This window comes from Talaromyces amestolkiae (assembly GCF_001896365.1).
Source record: "Talaromyces amestolkiae strain CIB chromosome Unknown scaffold19.1, whole genome shotgun sequence".
NCBI classification, from domain to species: Eukaryota; Fungi; Ascomycota; class Eurotiomycetes; order Eurotiales; family Trichocomaceae; genus Talaromyces; species Talaromyces amestolkiae.
This window is the reverse complement of record NW_024468055.1, coordinates 51,518-77,291: the sequence shown is the minus strand read 5'-3', so window position 1 is coordinate 77,291 and position 25,774 is coordinate 51,518. Positions and strand designations below refer to the sequence as shown.

The following is a 25,774-nucleotide window of genomic DNA, read 5'->3' as shown; positions in this document are numbered from 1 at the left end:
ATCAGGATATAGCAGCAGTTCCTCAAACACATCATTCAACTATCCTCAACCGAGATGCATTTCTCCTGACAACGTCGTGAAGGCCCCAACGGTATCCGCAAGACAGGGAATTCATTATAAGAGCTACGCTTACAGATCAACTTTGATAAACTCCCACGCCGTCCCAGCATCTACATCTCTCTCCACCACCAATTCACCATTATCAGCCGCCCTCATCGGTAGGAACGAGTCCCAATCCTTCACTAAAAGCAAATGTCCACCATTTGGATGTTGTCTCGTCACAAAATACTCCCACGATTTATGCCGTTCCGCTTGACAACGAAATCTCCAATGTTTTCCATTATCATTATGTCCAATCCATCGTCCAGACACTGCGTTCTTGAAACCGAGCCACATCTGTCCATTCTCGTGGCACTGCCAATGGGTATCTCGCTGACCAAAGTCGAAACCGCCAGAACTTTTCTCCTGTGAAAACATTCTTAGGTTCCCATCTCTGAGGCCGATGACGAGTTCCGTCTCGGGATCACGGATGATGTATGTTGATCCTTTCCAGGGGCCTATTTTCGCTGAAGTGCGCTGTGATGTAGAGTTCGCGTAGCTGGGTGGTGGAATATCACGGATTTCTGGTATACTGACAGTAGTATGTGTCGGTGTGTTGCACGGCTCGCCGTCTGAGGAGTAGGAGGACATTGTGAACCCTGAAAAACGATATCTAGGAGGACAGCAGAAATAATTGCTGTATTACTTGTTTAATTAGACATGCGTGAGAGAATACTGATAGAGAAAGAACATTTATCTTGGCTGGAAGCAACATTTGTAGGACATGTCCTGCTTCCCCACCCGCGCTAGTCACATGTGGAAGGCAGTGCTCGAGAGACAAAGACAGGGATCTTCTGTTGACAATGTTCACTGGTATATTTCTAAATCTTTTCCTGCAGCTGGGATCATGTACCGAACGTGACATATGCCAGATTCCGCATAATAAGATCCGAAAGGATTAGGGCCTGTCTCTACGAATTGAGACTCATTTATCACCCTACTCACCCATTTCCTTGGATATTTGTCTATTTTGTCGTACTCACCACCAGATTTTGAAAATCTGTTCCCCAAATGTTAAGTAATAAGAGTTGCCCGAATCATTGACGTACATGTATTCGCACTTCAATGTCAGAACATTTCATGGAGTGATCAAACACCATACTTGCATTTGACCGATGCCCTGAACACTAGTCCAAATGAAAGATATGTGCTTTCGAGCTACATGTAAAGGGTATGCGTCCCCAGTGAAGTACAAATAATTGAATGTAATAGTCGATCCTGAACTTGCTGGATCTAATCAACATAGCAAAATGAAAATCGGTATGCATGGTAAGACTATTTAGAATAGACTGAAGCATGGAAAATAGATGTTCTTTGTGAAATTCTAGTCTTTAGATGGTTAACAAGTTAGGGTTACCTATACATCTATATTTCCATGGATGCGTCAACATTAAGCTTCGTATCTGACAACAACTTCACCATTACAGCGACATCAGACTTTTAGCTGTTCCCAAATACAGAGTCAAAAGGACGAGGATACCTAAAAGATACATTCATCTAAATTGACCAAATCAAGTAATCCAATATGTTAATGCCCGAATCAATCCGAGTTACGATCTCTTCACTCCAACAATGAACACACAACACTCGCAATCTTCAAACTAACAACACTCCCTTCTGAAGACAGCAAAAGGTTCAAATTACCATACAATACAAATGATGACCAAGGGGACAATCTCTCCCTAAACTATTCTCTACCAAAATAGACTTCACCGACAAACTACTTACCAAACCCACAACACCAGCACCGCAGTATATAAGCTGTCGGTAAATGATCATTGTGGTTACTTGGCTAGGAGGGCTGATGGTCAGGCTTTGGTCGCTGAAAGGGATATAACCGCTGGGACAACGTCAGGGTATATTAGAATCAATTGAGCATTATGGACTGTGCTTTATTCGTTACTTTTGAGTGGAATGTGAATATAGCTTTTGAGATTACTGTAACAAACGGATATTCCTTTATCGCTTAACGTTATATCGGGCTATCTGTTGCTTATATAAATACGCAGAGTGATCCAGATTATTACTGGTAAGGCGGGTTATAATGTCGGAGTGCTCCACACCCATAGATCAATCCGAACCTCAAGATATCAGACTTAGACGTTGGAAGGACTTCAATTCAGTATAGTTAGCTTCAACTGCTACATAAATTCCGTGAATCTTTCTAATTCTTCAACACGTCCCGTCCCATCGACCTCAACCTATAGCGACAAATTTGCACAAGCAAAAGCCGGCGTTGTCGAACCCGAGTAATCAGCAATAATAGCCTCAACCGCCGCATAAAGACCCGGTCCCAACAGGAACAGACCCACAATCATGACAAACACATGAATCAGCGTCATCACCGTTCTACCAGCACCAGCAAACAGCTTGTTGCGGTACAACTGCCAGTACGCGACGGCAAAAAAGATGAATCCAAAGAACGAGTCAAACGCGGCACCGAGTAGGGACAGGAAATCACCCATACTGGGGACAACCTCGGAGAAGATGAAGGCCAGGATCCAGATAAAGGCCATAACCAAGACCCATGCACCCCAGCCGATAACGGTGTTGCTGTGGGCGTGATGAGAGGAGCCCATCACCTTGTAGTAGATGAATTTCGCAGAGACGTTGGCATAGATGGCTCCGATGATGAGAGTCGGGACAATGACGAATGCGAAAGAGGCCTTTTTGTATGCAACGACACCCAGACTTCCGAATGCAGGTGCCGTGGCGTATTGACCCAGGTATCTAAATCCGATAGAAGGCGGAATAATGAATAGTATGACCGAAATACCGGCTAAAACGGCGAGGGACTTGGGGAAGTCCTGGGGCTTTTCCATCTCAGTAAATCAAAATGTTAGCATTAGAATCCCAAAACTATTGTAGAAAGGGACCACGGATCTTATGAATGTTGGGAAAAGTATTTGAGGCACCCATAAAAAGGTAATATTCAATACAGCATTCATGCAGGCAACCCAGGTTGTGCCCTCGAGAGGAAATGCGTATGTGTGGACAGGTCCGTCGGTGGGATAGTTTCCGTTGTAGCCGTAGAGGGGGGCATCTTCGATACCCGCGAAAATGAGGAAGAGGAGAATGGCCAATCCCATGCAGGCAGCTAAAAATTTAATTAATATTGAATTGGAAGCAATAAGGGATGGCTTACAAGAAAACATGGACATGAACGAGACGTGGCGCAAAGTTCGCGGCAACGATAGCACAATACCCATCAACATTGCGATAACGGAGAAAACGACCGTGCACTGCGAATGATCCGAGAGCGTGTTGAGAATCTTAGCGCCAGTTAAGACGTGGAAACCGATGAGCAAAATGTTATTCGCTAGCAACATGAACGCAGTGAATGCGTAGGCTATCTTGCTCTGTCCAAAGGCGTAGTATCCGAAGTCACCTGGATTCGTCAGTTGTGCACACCTCGAATGTGGAAGTTTACATACAGATATCACGGATCTGAGGGTGTTTCATAATGAATTTGTGCATGGTAATCGAGGTGATCCAAAATAGCGCTCCGGAGAGCAACATGGTTATGATTCCGGGAACCCATCCCAAGACCCTGAACGAATTCTTATCAGCACTAGAATCTGCAATTGATGGGGCTCATACTTACGACAAAGACCACGATTGCGACATGATCGCCAAACACACCTGGTCGCCTGCCAGCAACCAAGCGGCCTTTTGCCACGACATAGTCCTCAGCTTGATTTCATGCTTGTGGTCTTCGACCACCAGGGCCGTGATGGCTTCGATGGTGCTGGTTCCATCGGAATCCTGCGTCTCATCGAACCTGGGCTTCTTGTCCTCGGACTCTGGTATTTGCGACATGGCTGCAACAACAACGACAACAACTGTTTTCGTGTATAACGTCGATCGCTACCTAAATTAATTGCAGGATGTAAGATGCAAGATCATTCAGGGAAAAAAAGCAGAGAAAAAAATAGAAAAAAGGAAGAAATCTAGACCCTGTCAGCGATTCATGGAATATGTCGACTAACTAGCCAATTTTCTTTATCGCCAACCTCGCTGATAGGCATGTTTATGGCGTGATTAGCTGGATTATGATGCTATTTCCAAATACATCCTAGCGTGTGGATATACAGTCTATTATTGGCGGGCTGGAAGCGTGGCAGATAAGGTTATTGCAACCCGGACGGGCTGCCTGCGTATTCAGGCAGGAATAGGCGAGTGGAGCCATTTCTCACCAATCACATCGACATAGCACACTTCCAGATGCGCAGGGATCGCGGCGCGAAGGAACAAGTCAGCGTGACTAGACCATCGTAGTTCTAGACGACGGCGACTCCGATCCGTCGTCGTCCTCTGGATTGCTAAGTCAAATGTACGAATCATGAACACCCCGATTATACATGTGTCGATTACTCTGTGAAATCCTCAACATGTTGACATTTTCTAAGGCGTGATCGTTCCTCGGAGTCTCCTGGCTGTGTAACCAATCATCGCGCCGTTGACGGGCCCGTTCCATGGCTGAATCCTTCGCTAACCTGATATGGTAAGGCCGACAGCCAGGAACCCCCGCAAGGCTCCACGCCTTGACGCCTGAGGCTTCAAGGCACCAACTCAATCGCATTTCTTTTCCGTGGTTCACTCTGTCCATACCAGACTGCCATCATTCAGCCCTAAAGTCACCACCGTCGCACTGTGTTCCATGACACCACGCATGCCTCGTGTAACTATCTGATCATGTCACATATTCGATGACAAACATTCGTGAAGGAGGTATCCAAGAATAATCCAGAGCTGACCAGTCTTAGGACTCTCGCCATCTTGTACTGATCACATACCAGCATTGCACAGTCGTACCTACCTATGTAGGTATCTAGATAGTTTCAAGAACTGAGTCATAGTCATATCCGAAACATTTTTATAGCTAGGTGACTATTGAACCAAGGTTGAGCAATGATTAAATATGAATATATGCCTGTAAATGCGGGAAGGGAAAACAATCGGAAATGGCAAACGGGTAACCTCCAATCGGTACATGTAAGTATGGAGCAGAACTCCCATATGAAACATTGTCTTTGTAAGGGTAGTCCCATCCCAGGTATGAAGTAGAAAATTAATATTAATAAATCGCTATCGCCTATTGAAGTATCGTGATTAAGGATGATAGAGGCTTGGACATAAGGTTAGATAGCCTACCAATCTGGGAAATCCTACGCGTATTATCCTCAATTATTCTCAATTCGGTAATTAGCTCTACGATATTCGCAATCCTTTAAACGTTGAATTCTAACATATCTTCCCAGTCTGTAAGCAAATACTCCACTATGCGTCTTATCAGCCGCCAATCTCGCCATCCAAGAAGCCTCTTCCGCCATTGATCTACCCCACCACCATCAAATAGCTCCATCAACACAAGCAATCACCTGTCGATAATAAAAAATTTTCTTCTGAAAACTCCTCAACTGCCGGTAGTTTAAAGCCTAATAAAGACTTTCACGGCTGAACGGCATAGCGTATACCAGCCACGAGCTTGCATCATCTGCGCTTTGAGGAGAGTATTTGATAGATGTCTCTCGCCAACTGCGGCAACTTTAAAAAACATTTAACTCGACAACCACAAAAAGCAATTGTGCTGGACAACGTCTGAAGGAGAATGGCATTCGCCGACAGCAAAACAGCCCGCTGGCTCTGGGGCAACAACGCCAACGACCGCCAGCTCCTCGCAAGACTCGACATCACTCTCTTGCCATATTTCTCGCTAATATGGTTCCTGTTTGGCGTGACTCGCGCCAGTTATTCGTCGGCCTACGTTAGTGGCATGCAAGAAGCCTTGAACTTTCAGGGTAAAGATTACAATTACATGAACACGGCGTATCTTGTGGTCTATGCCGTGTGCCAGATGCCAGGGACGAGTCTGTTGACGGTTGCGAGACCGAAATATGTCTTTGTGGCGGCCAATGTGGTCTGGAGTGTGTTGACGTTGATCACCTACAAGACGACGGCAGCATGGCAGGTTATTCTTTTGAACGCGATTGAGGGTGGATTTTCGGCTATTGCTTAGTATGTCGACTCCGTACTCTCTAGTATACGAGAGCAAAAGACTAATGGGTGTAGTGTCGGCGCGCAATTCGTTCTTGGATCATGGTACAAGAAAAATGAACTGGGAACGCGAGCTGCGGTGTTCTGTGTCTTTGGTCAGCTAGGTTCTATGGCCGGCGGCTGGATCCAAGCTGGACTGTTGCAGACATTGTCAGGAAAGAGTGGCCTTCCAGCGTGGAAGTGGATTTTCATCATTGTTTCGGTCATGACTATCCCGGTTGCTTTGTTTGGTAAGACTTCCACTCATGATGTAGAATTTTAGTTGCTGATTGTGACAGGATGGGTGTTTATTCCCGACCTTCCCATTCACAAAGCTGCGTGGTACCTGACCGCCGAGCAGAAGGAATATGCAGTTTCAAGACTCGGTGCTAGTCGCAAGGAGACTTGGGATTTGACCGTGTTCAAGCGCATCTTTCTGAGCTGGCAATTTTACCTGCTCCCGTTCCTCTTCATGCGTAAGTTGATCTCCTGATGAACCGAATGTCAACTCTAACAGCTATTAGTATACTCACTATGCGTGCAAATGCTCCAAAACAACGTCATGCCCTTATGGATGGAGGCGCGCGGCTACACCGTCATCCAGTACAACAACTACCCCACAGGAATATATGCTACCGCCATCCTCGGAACAGTCGTCTATGCCGTCATATCCGACAGAATCAAATCCCGCTGGGAAGTCTCCGTCGCAATCGGCCTCACCTTCATCATCGGTTCGGCCATTCTCGTCGGCACTGATGTCGACAACGATGTTGCTCATTTCGTCTCGTTTTATCTACTGGGTACAACATTTGCGCCTCAGGCAGTTTGGTATTCGTGGATGGCCGATTTGACGAGTCACGATGTCCAGCTGCGAGCGATCACGACGGGATTTATGAATTCGTTCGATTTCGCATTCGTCACGTGGTGGCCGTTGATCTTTTATCCTGTGACAGATGCGCCGGATTATCACAAGGGTTATATTGCCAGTCTCGTAACGGGTGCGTTGACGTTGCCGTTTATTGCTATCGTCACGTATCTGGAGAAGCGCGACACAGCAAGAGGGTTGATCGGTAGGGTTCAGGAGGATACCAGCAGCGGTAGTAGTCAGGATGAAGAGCAGAATGCTGGAGGACCCAAGGATATTGATAGTAGGGTCAATGTTCGATCGGCGGAAGTTGGAGTCTGAGGAGGAGTATGTAGAATTTCATCAGTAGATTTACGATGAAATACAGATGAATGAAATGAAGCTGCAACGAAGAGAGTGGGGGTAAATATAGAAAGTGGTCAATCATATTACCTTCAGGTCAACAACCATTCCATAGTAGGCCTAGCGCTAGTGATAACAATAGTGATAATTACTTGTGAGAGAAAGGACCAAAAGCCGTCAACAATTTGCTCTTGTTCTTCGACAGTTTTTTCTCTGGACGATGTGATCGGTCGGACTTGCAAATACTGCATTCCGCGTTTGGAAAAAACCAATCTGATTTTCGAGGTCGTGTAAGAGACGTCATATTCCTTCGGCCTTGGACGTCAACTAATAGACCCTGCGGTGATGATTGCTGGTGGCTCAAAGGGTCTAGGTCGCGAACTGGCATTGTAATGGACAGCGCACGGTAGGATGGTTAGGAGAGAATCTGAAATCATTGTGCTACATAATGACTTGGAAGGTGGTCCTCTAATTGACAAGAATACATTGATCAATTATTTTACATCTTGTATGAGGATTGGTATTCGGATGGTCGTTGGTGACTAACTCTTTCACTGTATACACGTTTTTGGCCCGTAGCTTCCGTAAAACATGCATACCAACCGCTTCGTGTGGTGTCCAGGCATATTGGCCCTTTCCAGACAAGGCTTCCAAGCACTGCGAGAAACCCTCAGCAGAGCGAAGAGGCATTGCTCTTGAGAAGGACAGCATCATCAAAACGAGAAATTTTTAAGCAGACAATACGGCGAGCCTTGGTCTTTCGACAGATATTCGGGAAATGCTGAAGTCGGGAGAATTGCTATCGGTAACTTGATGTCAAATCCGACATCCAGAGACCGCTCGGGTGGTTGCTCTACTTCTCCCATGACTTTTTTTCTGTCCACGGGGTACGTAAAATCAAATCCGCAAAATTAATTGTTTATATGAAGCTTACCACGATGAAAATAATCTAGGATATACGCCGCTCGGATCCACGGAGATGGCCAGCATGATCCGAAGCATCCAAGCATCCAGTACTATTCTGAGGGCCCATGGTGCCATTGGTCCGTTATCCCACGACTGAGTCGGTACGAGATGCACTCGGCGCCTATGCAGGGGGTATTTTCATGTCATATATCCAGAATTGAGACCAGGCGGAAGAGCTCGTTCGGCTCGTTCGATTTCCACCCGGGGGTGACGAAAGTGTGCCGCCGCATGCGCTTCTAGTCCCATAGCATGACAGCCTTCAGTTCCAACAGAGTCCATGCGTCATCCAGCAATCGTAAAAGCTATAAGTAATAATCAGGGAGCGGCTGAGTGAATGGGCTGCCCATTCTGGGGTATCTCGTCTCTGGCGCTTTGGAGTTTCTTGAGGACCGAGTCAAATTGGGCATACAAGCTTTTCTGTGTAGACGAGATATTACTAGGATCTTTGTGCGTGGTGATCAAGGTCTAGAAGCATGCAAGACGAAGGCGGTCTCAGCATCCACAAGGAACAAAGATGGAATGTCGCATTAGCTGTATGATACTTTGAGAATTGAAATTGAAGGAGACATAGTACGTATATAAGACCACCACCCTCTCCAAACACCCATACTTATGCTAATTTTTTGTCTATAACTTATTTCTTTTTTACGGTAGATACTAGTATACATTATTGTCAATTGTATAACATGGCCTCGGAGAAATATATTGTCTACGGATACGAGGTACTTTCCCAATAACCACGAGACATCATTGGAGGGAAGCTAATAAATTACTGAGGAAAAGCGTAACCCCCGAACTCGGGTGGTCAGGATTGTGGTTAGTACCTCTACTCTGTTGGCAACTGTTGCCACAGCAAATGGCTGACTTTTTCACAAGGCCGAACTTCAAGGAATTCCAATGAATTTGGTAGAAGTTCAGCCCCGGCGCAACATTAGACGAGAAGAATACGTATCCAAGTTCCCTCTTAGTCAAGGCAAGATTCCTGGGCTCGAGGGTCCGAAGATTAGTCTGACAGAGACAATTGCGATAAGCCTCGTATGTTTTGAACCAAGTTGAAAATATCAACTCAGGTGCTAACTTCGCTTATGACAGTATCTTGCAAGACTTTCAAACACCGCGCATTTACTAGGTGATGGGTCTCTCGAACAGGAAGCTCAGGTCATTTCTTACGTGAGCTGGGCAAATGAGGAGCTCTTAAACATCTTGGCCAAGTGGTATGATCGGTTCCCTCCAATTGTTCTCCTGTCCATAGTTGGCATATTGACTAATTATAGGTATCTTCCGTTGATCCCGAACTTCGCTAATCCTCCACCGTATGACCGGGAGGCTGTCGAATTAGGCAAGAAGCAATCTCTTGCCCTGTTGAATAAAGTCGAAGAACAGATAGGGCCCAAGGCATATCTGGTGGGTAACAGTCTTACGCTAGCGGATATATTTCTAGCTATATTCATCTCTCGGGGTCTCGAGTGGGTCTTGGGTGCTGAATGGCGAGAAAGACATCCCAACATTATGCGATATTTCTTAAGATTTGCTGATATGCCAGAGGTGAAGGAAGTAGTACCTCATTTCATACTCATCGACAAGGAGACTGCGAATGAGGACCCTTACGCCAAAAAATAATTGCGTTAATAAGAGGTGGATGTTACTATGTTTAGTCATCTATCAGTCTTAGTATAATCTATTGTATTGTCATTCTTCAGGCCTAAAATATGCTCAGATATGCTTGCGAATACGGGGGTCATTGAAAAGTACGCATATTTATGCTCGGACTCCCTGTGTGGTGGGCCGAACATGTGGCGACGGTGCAGCGGGAGCAACCTTGTTATCCCGAGGTCCCATTGAGCCTACATTTCGGACGACCGCTCATGTGGCCGGGACGGAAGCCAACTGTCTGAGTGATTCTCTGACCTGATCATGATCTTCTGCAGACAGATGTAAGCAGCAGCTGAACTGGAGAGCGGCAATCCCACTAGACGTTGATATCAACACCACGAAAGACGTTTGGATAATTGTCTGTAAGAGGGAGAGATCCCTGCATTAGTCTACTGCAGATAATGTCTCACAGAGCATCGTGGTGTTTACCCCATTCTTTATTTGACGTGTGTATTGTCGGCACAGAATTCTCTTTCCAGGGCTGATAGTGGCTTTTCAAAAAGCACGCTCCCTTATGACGGACCCCTGTTGCACCAACGGCCTGCGTAAAGATGATTCTTGGGGGACGTCAGCTCGTATAACTGTTACTTGGTCAAACGATATCTAAGCCTTGCATGCATACCTTCGACTCCGGATTGCTCTACTGTTGATGCCGAGAAACAGACTTTCATATGCTTCATAGAGTCCCGCTGGCCAACAAAGGGGGGATATGCATGCTACCATGTTGAATCACATAGCAACTTCTCTCTGACCTACAGATTTTCCTTATACTTTTAGTTGGATTTGAGGACTCTTCTTATCTTATAAATTATTTTCCACTGCTTGACAAGCGGCTGAGAATGTACATATTTAATGGTTGTTGCTAGCTCATCATCTATAAGCGAACGATTATATTCGCCGCTTCGCCTTTCATGGTCAAACATATTATAGATGGAGTCTTTCAGCAAATTCAGGGAGCGGTCTCTTCAGCATTCTTCTGAAACGGCGCATCCTCCTTGTACACATCGTATTTGTATTTCGATCCAACATGGTCATCCCTCAACTTACTCTGACCTTGTCCATAAATCTTTTCTCGTGCGGTCAGACCGGAGACATCTTCTCTCTTTTCCGGGTACAACCCTCTTTTCCGCAACTCTGGTATCAGCAAATCGACCACATCCTCGAATGTACCAGGAGTAGTGACATAGCCGACATTGAATCCGTCGAGATCGGCTTCTTGAACCCATTTTTCAAGAACATCGGCAACTTGAGAGGGTGTCCCCACAGGAACAGGCCCTAAACCACCAATAGCAGCCGCCTCGGCAATAATTCGAGGGGTGAGAGAGGGCAATTCTGGGGTTCGCGCAGTCAACGTCTCGGAAATGGAGTGCACTTTGTGCTTTTCAAGAGAGTGCTTCTCGGGGTCAATCTCCTCGTCGATTGGTACCTTTGAGATGTCGATACCTGTCCAACCTGAGAAGAGAACCAAACCTCCAATCGTGGAGGCATATTTCTTTGCTTCTTCAAATTTTGCTCTTGCTTCTTCCTCGGTGCGACCAATGATAGGTGTCACAGTACTAAAGAATTTGAGTGATTGCGGGTCTCGGCCGGCTTCTTGAGCCAACTTGCGAATATTTGCTACACGTGGTTTCAGCACTGATGGGCTGTGACCAGAGACGAAAATTGCTTCGGCGTGGGTGGCTCCGAATTTTGAACCAGCTCTGTTGGCTTGTCAGTCGTTGAATCATTCCTTCTGTCAGCATTCAAGGCACTTACGGAGAAGTACCCGCTTGGAACAACAACGGAGTGCGCTGAGGGCTGGGGTCGACAATATGTCTGCTTTCTAAATGATAAAATTCCCCTTCGTGCTTGATAGTGCGCACTTTGTCAGGGTCTGCATAGATATCGTTTTCGACATCCTTCACAATAGCATCTTCGGCCCAGGAACCTTCCCACAACCTAGCATTATGTTAGCACAAATCGTAATAAGATACGACGACAAGGCTGCCAGTATGAAACCTACTTATATAAAACTCTCAAATACTCATCCGCTTGAGCGTAGCGGAGATCGTGATCGGTGGGTTCATCCAAACCAATGGCTTTGAAAGCTCCTTTCTTCCAGCCTGTCACAATATTCCATCCAAACCGACCTCCTGTTAAATGATCTAGGGTCGAGAATCGCTTGGCAAGCAGGAACGGTGGCTCAAACGAGGTTGAAGCAGTGATGGCGAATGAGAGGTTTTTTGTCACGGCAGCCATGGCAGTGATCGGCTAGACAAAAAACAAATTGTTAGTCCAGTTGAACAATGATATACTATAATTTTAAAGACATACAATAGACGGGTCAGTCATTGGCCATTGCGCTGCGCGCCGGATACAATTGTCTAGAGAGCCCTCATACGTATCATAGCCGCCATAAGTATCAGCCAAAAACAGGGCATTGATATCACCGCGCTCTAGCAATTTTGCAAGATTGACCCAATAATCGAGGGAGCGCTTAGTCGCTGATTTATCTGCTGGATTCTATATCACGTTAAAATTGTTAGTAGTTTGTGAAGATTTAGTAAATTTGGATATCATTTACCTTCCATTGACCGGGCGACAAATGTCCTACCGTGGACATGTCAAATGCATTCAAAAGGATGTGCTTTTTGGGAGCGCCATCGCTAGAATTATTTTCGGCCATGATTGATATCTATAGAATTTTAAGCAGACAGCAAATTATTGTCGTGTGATTTATTTTCCGCGGGTGTCATAGATTCAAATGTTAAATGCATCTACTGTTTAGGATCGTCGTGGATGACAATGTATATATAATCAGTCCTCGGCCATCGCTCCGATCCATGGAGGGGTTCTTTCCATCTTATTCCCTATTTAAGTAATTCCCATCGCAACTTCGCCTATCAGTAATATGTAAATCGCGAGACTTTGGCGTTATAATGTGAATTGTTTAGTATGTTGGCATCATCACGCCATTCTTAGCCTGTTGACGTGCAGAGAGCCCGTGTGGGATGTTGGGCGAGACTCGGCAAGATTATTAAGGCCATTATCGATTGAGCAAGTTAAGTATCCAGAAACAAAGATAGCACATCATCGCATCCACTCATCGCATCAAGTGAATACGAGTGGTACCTTTTGGACTCGGAACGTGCCATCGTTATCGGAACAGGGCCCGCTAGTGCTGTCTGATCAGTTAAGCGAGTACAAAAGCTGCCATGCGGCGCAGAAAATCTACTGTTTTTTGTAGGTTTGATTGTTGAAATAGCGCATATTGCTCGCAATGGCGGAAAAAGAATCCAAGGTCGATGATTACAACGTTGTTGAGGAGGCGGCAGACAGCCCCGTCTCTCTCAGTAACCCTGATATCGGAGAAGGACGTGACGGACCATGGATCAGATTTCTCACGTGGTTGAAATGGTATCCCAAGAATATGCCACACTTAGAGAAGAAATTGATCTTGAAACTGGATTTGTTGATTCTAGTGTTTGGTTGTCTGTCATTCTTCACCAAGTACTTGGATCAGCAAGCTATTACCAATGCATACGTCTCGTGAGTAACCATACTTCCCATGATATTCATCCTTCTAACGTAGGCGGGTTATAGAGGAATGAAAGAAGATTTGCATCTACAAGGAAACCAGATCAACTACATCACCGCCGTCTTCTGGGCATCATACTGCACTTCCATGATCCCGGCTTGTTATCTACTGACTCGGACCCGAATCAACATCGCTCTTCCAACACTTGAAGTTGGCTGGGGCCTGTTTACATTTGGATGTGCCTGGGCGCAAAACTTGAAAACAATATATGCAATGCGCTTCTTCGTGGGCATTTGTGAATCGTGCTCCTTTACCGGTGTCATCTATGTGATTGGTTCATGGTACAAGCCTACCGAGATCACGCGACGAGTCGCCTTTTTCTTTATCGCGTCGCCTCTTGGGACTATGTTTGCGGGTTATTTACAGGCTGCTGTATACACCAATTTGGACAACAGTCATGGATTGGAAGGGTGGAGGTAAGTCCATATCCTCAAGTCATAACTAGCTCTGAGTGAAGGGCCTATTGCTAACGAGTGTCTCCAGGTGGCTATTCATTGTTTGCACAGTCATTACACTGCCAATTTGCATCTTGTAGGTCCAATAAAAACCTCACACTTCATATGAATTTCATCTGACTCATTCTCAGAGGCTTCATCGCATTCCCAGACGTCCCTCACCGCAAAAAGCCACGCTTCCTTTCCGAAGCCGAATTCACACTTGCCAGTACTCGTCTTAAGGGTCTAGTGGCCCCTAGTGAGTTAAAAGTATCGCGTTCCCTCATCAAGCGAGTACTTGGACGCTGGCATTGGTACGTCTTTGTAATGCACTGGATACTTATGGACCAAAACTTCGCGCCCTCGGGGACTCCGTTCAGTCTCTACCTCAAATCAAAGTCCAACATCTACTCGGTCACTCGCATAAATACTTTACCGACGATTGCCACTGCAATTTCTGTCGTAGCTGCAATTACGGCCGGCATTGTAGCTGATCGAAAGCGAAACTGGTGGCTACCTTCTGTCGTGGTCACTATCCCGGTTTTGATTGGTGTGATTTTGCTTGTTGTATATGATGTTGGGGAGTCTGGTCGACTAGCTGGATTTATTATTACTGGATTTGAAGGAGGCAAGTCATCTTTCGATTATTGGCTTGGTACGTTGACTGACAAACATGTAGCAATAAGCCCACTTACAATGAGCTGGGTAACGGTCATCTGTCACAACGATGCCGAAGAACGAGCCATTGTAACCGCCTCAATGAACGCGATAGGTCAAGCCATGGCCGCGTGGACTCAGATTCTGCAATATCCAGCTACACACGCCCCTCGGTTTCGAGCTGGGTTCATATCGAACCTGATCACCACGGTTGTGCAATTCATAAGCATTGGCTTGATTGCGTACCTTCAAAAAAGGGACTCACGCAAGAGCGGCCGAGCCAGTGGGATTGCTTAACTACTCTCAAAGATGAATGTGTGCGATACAAACCTTAAATCACGGGCCGCTTGAATTACCCTTTCAAGTGTAATATCTATTAGCAATATTGCAGGTGTCAGCAGTAGAATCTGGTTATTACAAACAGAAAGTTTTCCAATGTCCAAATCTGGTTCTAGAGATCCTAACTCAAATGGCAGTAGAGAGCGATATGTAGCCACTGCCAACACTCCTGCCCTTGTTCCGTCCGACTATGGGTCTCTCTTCCAAAATGATGCAACAAGCCAATCCTTATTGACATGTTTCTAATTGTTTTGTACAGAGATCCATTCCTTCGCCTGCTCAATCCATTCTATCTAATTATCTCCTTGTCGAGATTCGGCAATGCTGTTGCTGGCTGTAGAGTGAAGTTGGCCGCGATTTTCTTGCAATACAGTAGAGAAATAAATCTTATGTAATCTAGTAAAACGTTTGTTTACCATAGTGTCGCGGGAATCAAAGTAGAATAAGGGAAAATGAATATCATTTTTTCTGGGAAGAAAAGCAGGGAGTCGAGTCGAGCAAGGAACGGTCAGCTGTCCAATATGGGTTTGAGCCTTGCTATTTACCCTTGGTGCCTGTCACAGCAAGTTATGTTGCTCGAGGCGCCGTACGTGCTCTGATCGTGGCGCACTCGTCAAAGTCTACAAACTTGATCCCTATGTGTGCCTGTGGGCCCCTTTCAAAGTTGAAAATAATCTTATAATAAGCTTCACGCTTCGTACATGTAAAACAAGGCGCGCCTGTCGTGTATTTCGTTTGCTTGCTTCACGACATCGAATCAATCGGATTACTCATTGCGTGATGACATATATGAAAATATCCCGTGTGCTTGGTAGCCAATAATCAGGAGAATCTCATCCAACGACACCGTTTGTGCAGTTTCTCGGTATCAGCGACAGTTTGTTTGTAGGGTCACCTGACCACTTTGATTGGCTAATTCGAGGTTGTGGGGCTCCGGGGTACTGTATTCGCGAATATGATTGGGCAATGGCATACCATCACATCTCGAACGATCATTGGTCAAGTCCATGCTCTCGAGAAGAACGACTTTCAATCTTATATCTTTATATCGTCGTACTTATCTCCTCTTCTATCCTCTCCTCCAGCCATCACCAGCAGCAGCATCACCAGCAGCAGCAGCAACAACATCAACATCAACATCATCACCACCAACATCACCAACAATGGGTAAGTGATACTATCTCATGGCACTGCGCGACGAGAGCAAGACGAATACTGACCGAAGCTCGAGCTGACCAACTTCCTCCATCCGATCTCGATACTGCCTCGGTGGCGGGCGAAGCCACCAATGCTGTATGATTACAGAAGAACACCAACGTGATTGATGATTAGAGTCTAACAACTGATTGCTAGTCGACCGAAATGGCGAAGCCAGAAGAAACCCTGGCGGCGGGTGAAGCCGCCAAACCCGTAAGTATTACATCTGACACTGATACGATGAATTGAGTCTCATAGTTATCATAGGAGCCGGATGTCAAGAAGACGCTGACCGACGAAGAAAAGGCGGCGGTAAGTACATTTCGAAGAATGCTGATGATCTAATGAACTGAACTGACTTTGATATAGAACAAACGTCGTCTTGATGAACCCATACAATTTAGCCAAGAAATTGGCACGGAAGAGGAGCTGCCCTCTAAAAAACAGCGTAAATGTCCCGATTTGCCTGCTGGTGCGGCGGCGTATTGGAACTTGGTCCGCGATGGCCTGGATACTCAGGTTGCTGAGATTAAAAAGTGTCGCGCGACCGAGTTCCATCCCGCTCGCGATAGATTGCGGGAGGGGGAGAAGGAATTGCAGGAGAAGAAGAGGGAGTTGTGGGAGCTGGAGAAGATGGTGAAGGGGCTTCGGGCCGCCAAAAACAAGGCCCAAGCCAAAATTGACAAGCTTGATGCCGACATCAAGCAGAGCAAGAGCTTGCTGCAGACAATTGAAAAGCGGAAGTACTAGAGTAGTAAATCTTTGAATTGTTTGAGCATCGATCATTTGACTTCCTCGTAGATGCAGGTTTCTTATGGAAGATGGTGGAGTAAATCTTTATTACAAGCTCGGTGGACACCTCGATCATGGCTCTTCGTACGCCGGGAATTCTTTTCAATATCCGACATCTGGGAAACGCATAATTCACGGGTGGATAGCTGAAGAGGACATTACTTGCAACTTCGCCCGCCGAAAAGGCTGGAACGGTGCTCTATGTATTTCACGCGAGTTGTTCCTTCTCTGTCTACGCAACATGATAGGAGCGCTTTGCACCGAGCTTTCAGATATATCTAGCGTGGAGAAAGAATGACTCCAGTGGTTCTACGTCTGTATACACCCTAGGAATTCGCTCAATCTCCGAGTTCCTGCGGCTACGAGACGATTGCATTCAAACCTACCAGCGTGGCTCTTTCTATCTCCCCCGCCTTGCTCTGCGTCAGGACGAAATTTGCACCGTCAAAACCCCATGCTGGGAGATAGAAGCCATTATCTCCGTCGACTGTGACTGCGATACCGTCGGCTTTTGTGTCGAGTCGGAGATGAATCCTGCGGTTCACTTGTCTATTTACTTCTCTATTGCGGAAACGGCAATAGTAGTCGATCGATCCGCATCGACTGTTGATCCAGAGATCAATACATTCCCAGAAAAGGGACCTTTCACACTGTTTTACACACAACCTGATAGAATGGTGGGCGAATCGAAGCTAGAAAAACTACATCTCCGTGCAATCTTTGATGCTGATGTTGTTGAGATCTTCGCAAATGATTGGTTTACACTGGCAACGACCGTGTACTCTAGATACTACGGATGGTGAAGAAAAGTCTCAGCTTTTGCTACAGGTTGCGAACAAAGCGCGTCATTCGAAGAGATCCGGGTGTGGGATGGGCTGTGCCAATGCAAGGACCTGCTTACTGTCAACTAATGGGGAACAACAGCAAGGCTTTTGAATGCTGAGCAAAAAATAGCCAAGAAGACCAAGAGGATCATCGTCAGGGCCTTGACAATGGGTAAAGGCTCGCCATGAAACGATAGAAGTTCTATATTTAACTGAAAGAGAATAGACCAGAAGTACACTGACCAATTCTATCATTGCAGAATATTCAAAAGCAACACATAATGTCGCACGAATCCAGATTTGGGTGCTCCCACAATGAGTAACCGGGACCCCAGGCAGGTATGCTCCTAGCTTCTCGAGAGAAACTCTCCTGCCCCTCTCAAATTTCCTAACCATGACTTAGTGTCTACTGCGGCGTATGATGCAGGTCGTAGAATTGATTTCTATACTCTTGAAGGTGTTGATTCAACTTCTGCTGCATAACTGTCAAGGAAGGGCTATTGGTTTCAGAACCCCAGCCTGTTGTAGCGACCAAGGAAAGACATTCGTGAAGCAGTTCAGAATTGACATCAGTTAAACAAGAAGTTTTTCTCGCTTTTAAAACCACCATGGTAGTAATGAATATGCTGTTAACGGAGTAAGTAMCCGGTGTCAGACAAGCCGCAGTAGAATAGCTAGTCGGAGACTTACCTCAGAAAAAGCGTCCACTTATGAATCAAACACTCGTGAAAGCCCGCTAAAATACTCGGCATTAGCTGGATATATGAGTCAAAGAACCGCTGGCAGTGATTGAGTAGCTGGCCTTCAACTACACCATCCTGCATCGCCTGGTAAACAGCTGGCCAGTAGATGGACAATTTGCAGCAGTAATACTGTACTCGTAGAAAGTTCGATAGCGACCCAATGTGATTTGCGCAATTTTCGCTAGAATTTCTGGGAAATCGAATGTTTTTCGGTAGATAATCATACCATTCGTCTAATTGGCGTTCCAATTCTATAGCAACTCCGGGCGCATACGCTGGTTGCCTTGTTGGACCCAGCGTCACAGCGGAGTTACACCGGTGAAGCATTCGCCGCATCGCAATCTCAGCTAGAAAGAACGACTGAGCCTGATCTGGCCTGGTGCTGCGAGCCGAATGTATGCTCGTTGGGGAATGGCTCCCTGGACTGATGGATAGTCCTTCGGAAGGGAATTGCCATGTATGAAGACAGTTCGGAAGTGGAACATAGTTATCGAGTTCCCAGATGACACTCTTGGCAACATCAAGCTGAACGCTTAATTCGCTATGGGCCATTATTAACATCAGAGTTTCTAGACTAATTACCCGTACAAGCGACTTGCCTTTCCAGTAACAGAACCGCCCAGTACGCCCGGTAGGTCAATTCGAGCACGTCAGGTTCCGTGCCTTGTAAACCACTTGGCAATAATAAGCACAGTGAAGATGAGTCCGCGGAATGACTGCGGTAGCCGCCTACCTTTTAAAGAGATTTTGGATTTTAAAGGAAGCCACTAGGCAGTAGTCATGAGCCTGACAGGGTTTGAGAAGACAAGCGTAATAGATGCTCAAGAATATCAGGCATTGAACACTAACTAGAGAGCACTCAGCAAGAACCAGCGGTAATGATGATAGAGCAGCTGTTAAGAATGGGGTCTCGCGGTTTGACGTGGGATCATGTGCCGCACAGCCAACAGCAGCCACTAGAAGAATTAAGCATGACTGGCAAGATGGCTTGAGAGGCTCGGACAGAATCCGAAAGTATTCTTCTGCGAAATTTAATGGTAGAATAGGATAGTAGGTATGAATGCGGTCCGAAAAGGCCGCCAATGCGGTCACGGCCTGCTGCTGTGGGACGAAGAAAAGCCGTGCATCAGAGCCGTTCGTTGAGCCCGTGAGGTAATTAATTCTCTCGAGGCGGATAAGACTCTGGGAGAACTCAGGTTCAAGGCCTAAAACTAGCATAACGGAGCTAGTTGCGAGTAATCGAAATGGAGAATCTTCATGTGAGCTGAGCGCGGCGACATCCTCCTGCGGTTCCTGCACCGGCTTCGGATGCTTTGCGAGCAGACTAGTAATGTAGTCAAGGCGCTGGTTCACGATGGCTAATTCCGATTCGACCCTAAAAAATAAGATGCGGAGCACTTGTCTCAATGATCAACTCACATTCTAGGAAGGTGGCATACGTACTTATTTGCAGGGTTAGCGGGGGGTTCCTGATACAAGCAATGCAGTCCGCGCGCCTGACAGGGATTGCAGGAGGGCTTCACACCATCGCATTTAGTTCTTTTCGACCGACAAGCGTCGCAGGCGAGAATCAATCGCTTCCGGGTCCTAACCGAACTGACAGGCGGCATTGAGGTAATGTTTTTAGTGTCCTTAGTTCGTACTGGGGAGTTGCGGAGTCGTGTCAGAAGACCGCGCGGGATGGTACGGGTATGGCCGTTTTTAGTCTTTATCATCTACAAGTCATATGGGACTAAAATTTTTCAGTCCTAGTCCGATGGAAATTAAGAAAAAAATCCCACATTTATAGATGGCCTGTAGAAATAATATATATAAATACTTCTATAGGACTTCTATAAATTATTGCAATATTGATTTCTATATACTTCATTATGTTTTATGTTCTAGATATAGTTTGGAATCTTTAAATTTTATTATTCAAATTATTTTGATTAGATTTAAAATTACTGTATTAGATTAGACTATTTTTTGGGTTCAGTTTAATTGTTCAATTACCTTACACCATATTAAATCATTCTTAATTATAACTTCAGAACGAGAAAACAAAAAGGGTATCCCTCGCGGAGTTCTCGTACAATTCCACGGACACCTAGCTACGGATTCCAAAAATTGTGTTTCCTTGTTTGTGTCCAGAAAATGAAGAACCATGATGTCCTCCGCTGACTGGGGGTCTGTCAGATGGTCTGTGCTTGCGACTAGAAAACAAGAAGTATAACATCGAAGAGATATCCAGAGATGTTTATTTTCTTCTCGATTTTAGTACTGAGGTAACAGGAAAAAGCGACACCCATTCGTATCATCTCGACAGCCCATTGTTTGTCATCAAACTATGAATTCCTCCCTCGGAAACCACCTCCTTGCGGATATCACCAAGCGCAAGATTTCCCGCAGCGCCCGTGTATCCAGCTGGGATCAGAAAGGCTTGAACGAAGATGCCTTTGTGGTCTTGCCACGTGAAACTATGCTGATTGCAGATCTGGAGGGCCCTGGTGCCATTACGCATCTGTGGTTTGTCCAGACATGCAGAAAGATTCTGGGACCTGGATTAATTCACTATTCGAAGTCTGGGGTCGCCATGATGGAGATTCATAACGCCCTCGGTCTCAACTACGAAGTAAACGACCCGGACTACTATCGTAAGGTGCTCATCAAAATGTATTGGGACGATTCCGAAACGCCTAATGTGCTCGCACCAATCGGTGACTTCTTCTGCCTTGGCCACTCCATGGCTGCGAATTTCCAGTCGCTGCCATTCACTGTATCCGTAAAGCCCTCAGAGGAGAAGAAATTTGGGGGGGCCGCCGCCTTCAACTGCTACCTGAAAATGCCGTTCGACAAACGCGCTCGCATCGAGATAGAGAATCAGAACGACGAAGCATACATTCAGTACTTTTATATCGATTACGAGCTGTATGCCCAGCCCCTTCCTAAGGATACGCTTTATTTTCACGCGCATTGGCGCCGGGAGAACCCAACCAAGGGTTGGGCCCCAGCTGATATTCAAACAAATAGCTTGGAGACACAGGTCAAGAATCTGGACGGCAAAGATAACTATGTCATTTTGGAAACCGAGGGCGCTGGTCACTATATTGGCTGCAACCACTCAGTCCTCCACTTTCAGGGGACTTGGTGGGGCGAGGGGGATGATATGATCTTCATTGATGATGATACATGGCCGCCTAGCATGCACGGCACGGGAGGAGAGGATTACTTTTCCCAGGGTTGGGGTATGCAGAAGAACGCATATCCATTTTGCGGCACCATTATTCACGAGGAGGACGTGCCCAATTACCAGGTGAGCTATCGCTGGCATCTGGCTGACCCCGTCAGATTTGGCAAAAAAATCAAAGTCACTTTGGAATCTGGTCATGCCAACCACCTTCGTGACGACTGGTCGACCACTGCCTACTGGTATCAAACATTGCCGGGTCCCAAGCTCGAAATTTTGCCCGTCGCTAGTCGTCTCCCTCATAAGCCCGAAATCATTCCTCCCGCCCCAGATTTGTCTGAGATTGAGATCTCCACGCTAAGCTTAGAAAAGAAAGAGAAGTTGGCACAACGTAAAGCGAGGTATGATATGTTCGTTAAGGACCGGAATGAATGGTTGGAGCGACGAGCGAAGGACTCAAGGGAACGGGCGATGAACAACGTGCAAATCTGCAAAGACATTCGTCAACGGTTCTTAGAAAGCCTGAATGAATAGATCGTCAGACTTAGCTAAAGGCTTGATGTATGGGCGACCTCTTCGTGATAGTACTACATAGGTAAAACTGTGGCACTTTATCACAAGCGCTTTTCCTCGCCGAGTGTTTGACTTTCAGTCTCCTCGCAGACATCATCCGATATCTTAACAGTAGAAATCCCCAATGAAGGTCTTTCTCGAGAATATCGAAATGATATATAGGGGTTAAATTTGGCGGGTTGTAACGTGCGTTACGCTATATTAGTATGGTCTTTTCGAGAATGTCTGTGTTTATTAATTTCGAAATCAATTATGATCCTGTTGCGTTCCACTGGGTCGTACCTAAGTAGAAGCCTGATAATAACATTCCACTGTTTTGCTTGTCCCACGATTGGTGTCATGTATCCATAGTCGATCGACGGAATCGTCGGTTAGCAGCTACTGCAAATGAAAACCAAAAAATCATGCCGGCAAGGCTTCAAGTTTAGGGTGTCTCACAGAGTTCGCTAGGGGGTCCTGGAACCCACAGTTTTACCTATGCAATAATATCACGTAGAGGTCGCACATACACCATATCCTAGCCGCTGCATAAGATCTCAAGAATACTTAAAACAGATCCTATACAGAGATTCATGAAGAATTAATCCAAATGTATTACCAGATTCTGATTATGATTACTTCGCTTACATGAGCTCCATTAAGAAGTATGTTTATTAATCATTAGGTACTAGAAAAACCGAGCATTCGTATCGGTCTCGCGGAGTTCAACCGGACTCCGCRAAGCCGATTTCAAGAACGAATGATCCCGAGGGTCCGAGCCTCGATCAAATTTTCTGTTGCTCTCGCAACTGCGCCAGAGGGCCCAGCGCTTTCCTTCCTCAGAACATGTGTAGACTCAAATCACCCCGATTTCCCCGGATTATGCTAAATACACAAAGCGGGGTAGAAATGTCGTGACATTTCCATCTCCTACACCGCGCCGACCTGGTAAACAACAAACTTCGATAACCTTGGAAGAACTTTCATAGGGAAAAAATGGAGAGTGCTGCTGAAATTGCTATCGATGGGCAAGCTTCTTTCCCGCCCCAAAGACATTGTAAATCGAATTGCTGACATGCAAAAAGGGTCGACTACTCAGTGATTGACCCATCCCACCGATGGCATATGCTCCTTTCACAGAGGCGGTTCTGTTTGTGGTGTAAATTCTACTCCAAGTCCTTGTAGAGGTCACAATTGACAAAAACTGCTCATCTAGGTCTCTGGATATCGAGCGGTGTTGTCATGCAGGGATTCGATCTTGTCGCCGGAGGCCAGCTCGCTGCTTTGCCGGAATTTCAAAGACGATTTGGATATTTGCAGCTAGACGGTTCTTTTCTGATTCCCGCGCACTACCTTTCCGCCTGGAGCTCCATTGCTCCTGCATGCGAAATAGTTTCCACCCTTATTTTCGCTCCCCTGCTCGAGAGGTTCGGGCGGAAACCAGGAATCCTATTTGCCTCCCTCATTTCCACAGCGGGTGTCATTCTCCAGCAGCTGGCAACTGATTGGCGAGTACATCTAGCCGGTCGGGGTGTGAATGGTTCGTAAAGATTGTGGGAGTGCTCTTGGAGTCAATACTACTTTTGTAACTAATGCAGGATTAGGCATCGCGATAGGGATCATGTTCACCATCTCTCCCCTATGGATCGGTGAAACGTGTCGACCGGAACTTCGGGGCTTCTTCCTCTGTTTTTTCAACACTAGCATTGTCTTTGGACAATTTGCAATGTCGGTCTGGCACTCTCCCATCATATTAGAATCCGTTACTGATCTCATTTAAGAGCCGTGGTGGCTAGGGGTAGTATCCATTTGAGTGGCAAATGGTGAGTCCGATTATTTCTTCCCAATTTGCTCCAAATATTCGAGTTGACAACGGCAAGGCAATGGTGGTTGCCGATAGTGGCAATGTATTTCTTTCCAGGTAAGACCAGATATTCCTTCCCTATTTTTCACAACATATATACCACTATCTTACTGATATTTCGTTGTGTTCACCCTTCAGCTATTCTGTTATCTGGCTGGTTTTTCTTTCCAGAGTCTCCGTACTGGCTGGKGCGCCAGGGAAAAAACAGAGAGGCCCAGATTTCTCTACACACAGTATACGGCTTCAAAAGTGAGGCATTTTATACCGCAGAAGTCCATCGAATGGAGTCGGAAACTAAACGAGAGTCATCCACCCGCGGTAGCCACGCTGAGGCCTCCTACAAGTTTCTCGGCATCGACGTGTCTACCGAAGCTGAGTGCTTCAATGGGGCTAATCTGAAGAGAACTCTAACTGCAATCTTCACCGCTAGTGGACAGCAGATGATTGGAGCCACTTTCGTTATTGGCTACGCAACATATTTCTTAGAACTGATTGGAGTAAAAGATTACTTCGATGCGTCCGTTGCCCTTTATGTGGTGATGTTGCTGTCTAGCATGCTAGCCTTTCCACTCTCTGAAATTGTTGGCCGGCGAACGATGATAGTGTATCCTCAGTTCTTTCTGTGCTTCGTACTTCTACTAATCGGCATTTTGGCATGCATCTCGAACGCCGAGACGGCAAGCTGGGGTATCGTTGTTCTCATATATATCTGGGCGATCGTATATCAGCTTTCCATTGGAGCTGTGGGCTTCGTGTTGGCTTCGGAAATTGCTACCGCGCGTCTGCGAAGTACGACTCAAGGCCTCGTTACCATCACCAACGCGTTGTGGGGGCTCATCATGCAATTTACAGTCCCATATATGGTATGAAACTATTACAGACTTCACTGAAATCCATGTATCTAAATATTGCGGCACTAACGATGAAGTTGTTCGTCCAACAGATCAATACAGATGCAGGCCATCTGGGTGGAAAAGTTGGATTCATCTTTTTCGCGACAGGCTCCATCGCAGCCATTGGAGGATGGTACCTCTACCCAGAGACTAAGGTATAGCGGAACAACTATTGAAGTAAAACCGAACCATTGCGGCTAACGAATACCAGGGTATTTCTTTCGAAACCATGGACGAGCTTTACGCAAACATGACCTCCCCTCGACACTTCAGGCGAGCCGTGACCGCGCCGGGTGAGATAACGCCCCAGATATGCAAAGCGGAAGTCTCTATCCATGTATAAGTAACCAAATCCTGTTCGTAATGAAGATTTTTGCGTCAGTAGCATATCGGGTATTTTTTTTACCCGAATGTCTACCACATTGAAGTATTGTTTCTGCGTTCTGCTATCATGTTTAAATTTGATGTTGAACAACATGTACGGGTGAGAACACGTAAAAGGTTCCTGCATCGAGAAGAGCACCTCATGTTTAGTGAGAGATGAGGAGAAATGGCTATGCTTATGGTTGGTATACGTATATTTTGATTGATTTTCATGTCAGCGAGACACAATTGCAATGTACTCACTATCGGCATCGACCATCTTTTTCTACCAACAGCATCGTACGCGATCCAGAAATAACAGAGAATAGCAGCTTAACAATAATTCTTATCTTGATCAAGTAGAACCGAATATATCACGCTGATACTTTACTCCACTATACGATATTTA

At 46.0% G+C, this 25,774-nt stretch overlaps 9 protein-coding genes across 9 annotated transcripts; 6 read left to right on the top strand and 3 right to left on the bottom strand.

Moving 5' to 3' along the window:
• Nucleotides 1-129: 129 nt before the first annotated feature.
• On the bottom strand, nucleotides 130-690 carry BHQ10_008357 (uncharacterized protein; the record flags this gene model as incomplete). The annotated part of the gene is made up of 1 exon (XM_040881153.1): nucleotides 130-690. One exon carries the CDS (start codon nucleotides 688-690, stop codon nucleotides 130-132), a length of 561 nt encoding a protein of 186 aa, XP_040736859.1.
• A 1,610-nt stretch (nucleotides 691-2,300) lies between these two features.
• Nucleotides 2,301-3,918, bottom strand: BHQ10_008356 (uncharacterized protein; the record flags this gene model as incomplete). Its single annotated transcript, XM_040881152.1, has 5 exons — nucleotides 2,301-2,921; nucleotides 3,039-3,196; nucleotides 3,245-3,487; nucleotides 3,534-3,649; nucleotides 3,704-3,918. 5 exons carry the CDS (start codon nucleotides 3,916-3,918, stop codon nucleotides 2,301-2,303), a joined length of 1,353 nt encoding a protein of 450 aa, XP_040736858.1.
• A 1,792-nt stretch (nucleotides 3,919-5,710) lies between these two features.
• On the top strand, nucleotides 5,711-7,321 carry BHQ10_008355 (uncharacterized protein; the record flags this gene model as incomplete). Its single annotated transcript, XM_040881151.1, has 4 exons — nucleotides 5,711-6,117; nucleotides 6,172-6,386; nucleotides 6,435-6,611; nucleotides 6,660-7,321. The coding sequence occupies 4 exons, from the start codon at nucleotides 5,711-5,713 to the stop codon at nucleotides 7,319-7,321; spliced, it is 1,461 nt and encodes a 486-aa protein (XP_040736857.1).
• A 1,884-nt stretch (nucleotides 7,322-9,205) lies between these two features.
• Nucleotides 9,206-9,928, top strand: BHQ10_008354 (uncharacterized protein; the record flags this gene model as incomplete). The annotated part of the gene is made up of 3 exons (XM_040881150.1): nucleotides 9,206-9,343; nucleotides 9,401-9,522; nucleotides 9,583-9,928. The coding sequence occupies 3 exons, from the start codon at nucleotides 9,206-9,208 to the stop codon at nucleotides 9,926-9,928; spliced, it is 606 nt and encodes a 201-aa protein (XP_040736856.1).
• A 982-nt stretch (nucleotides 9,929-10,910) lies between these two features.
• Nucleotides 10,911-12,626, bottom strand: BHQ10_008353 (uncharacterized protein; the record flags this gene model as incomplete). The annotated part of the gene is made up of 5 exons (XM_040881149.1): nucleotides 10,911-11,661; nucleotides 11,717-11,899; nucleotides 11,964-12,211; nucleotides 12,275-12,463; nucleotides 12,525-12,626. The coding sequence occupies 5 exons, from the start codon at nucleotides 12,624-12,626 to the stop codon at nucleotides 10,911-10,913; spliced, it is 1,473 nt and encodes a 490-aa protein (XP_040736855.1).
• A 594-nt stretch (nucleotides 12,627-13,220) lies between these two features.
• BHQ10_008352 (uncharacterized protein) lies at nucleotides 13,221-14,926 on the top strand (the record flags this gene model as incomplete). Its single annotated transcript, XM_040881148.1, has 4 exons — nucleotides 13,221-13,489; nucleotides 13,544-13,954; nucleotides 14,022-14,069; nucleotides 14,125-14,926. The coding sequence occupies 4 exons, from the start codon at nucleotides 13,221-13,223 to the stop codon at nucleotides 14,924-14,926; spliced, it is 1,530 nt and encodes a 509-aa protein (XP_040736854.1).
• Nucleotides 14,927-15,923: 997 nt separating this feature from the next.
• Nucleotides 15,924-16,915, top strand: BHQ10_008351 (uncharacterized protein; the record flags this gene model as incomplete). Its single annotated transcript, XM_040881147.1, has 5 exons — nucleotides 15,924-16,135; nucleotides 16,177-16,261; nucleotides 16,322-16,378; nucleotides 16,433-16,477; nucleotides 16,535-16,915. The coding sequence occupies 5 exons, from the start codon at nucleotides 15,924-15,926 to the stop codon at nucleotides 16,913-16,915; spliced, it is 780 nt and encodes a 259-aa protein (XP_040736853.1).
• A 3,938-nt stretch (nucleotides 16,916-20,853) lies between these two features.
• Nucleotides 20,854-22,227, top strand: BHQ10_008350 (uncharacterized protein; the record flags this gene model as incomplete). The annotated part of the gene is made up of 1 exon (XM_040881146.1): nucleotides 20,854-22,227. One exon carries the CDS (start codon nucleotides 20,854-20,856, stop codon nucleotides 22,225-22,227), a length of 1,374 nt encoding a protein of 457 aa, XP_040736852.1.
• A 1,260-nt stretch (nucleotides 22,228-23,487) lies between these two features.
• On the top strand, nucleotides 23,488-25,345 carry BHQ10_008349 (uncharacterized protein; the record flags this gene model as incomplete). The annotated part of the gene is made up of 7 exons (XM_040881144.1): nucleotides 23,488-23,785; nucleotides 23,850-23,973; nucleotides 24,027-24,068; nucleotides 24,126-24,166; nucleotides 24,281-24,972; nucleotides 25,053-25,157; nucleotides 25,214-25,345. 7 exons carry the CDS (start codon nucleotides 23,488-23,490, stop codon nucleotides 25,343-25,345), a joined length of 1,434 nt encoding a protein of 477 aa, XP_040736851.1.
• Between the last annotated feature and the right edge of the window lie 429 nt (nucleotides 25,346-25,774).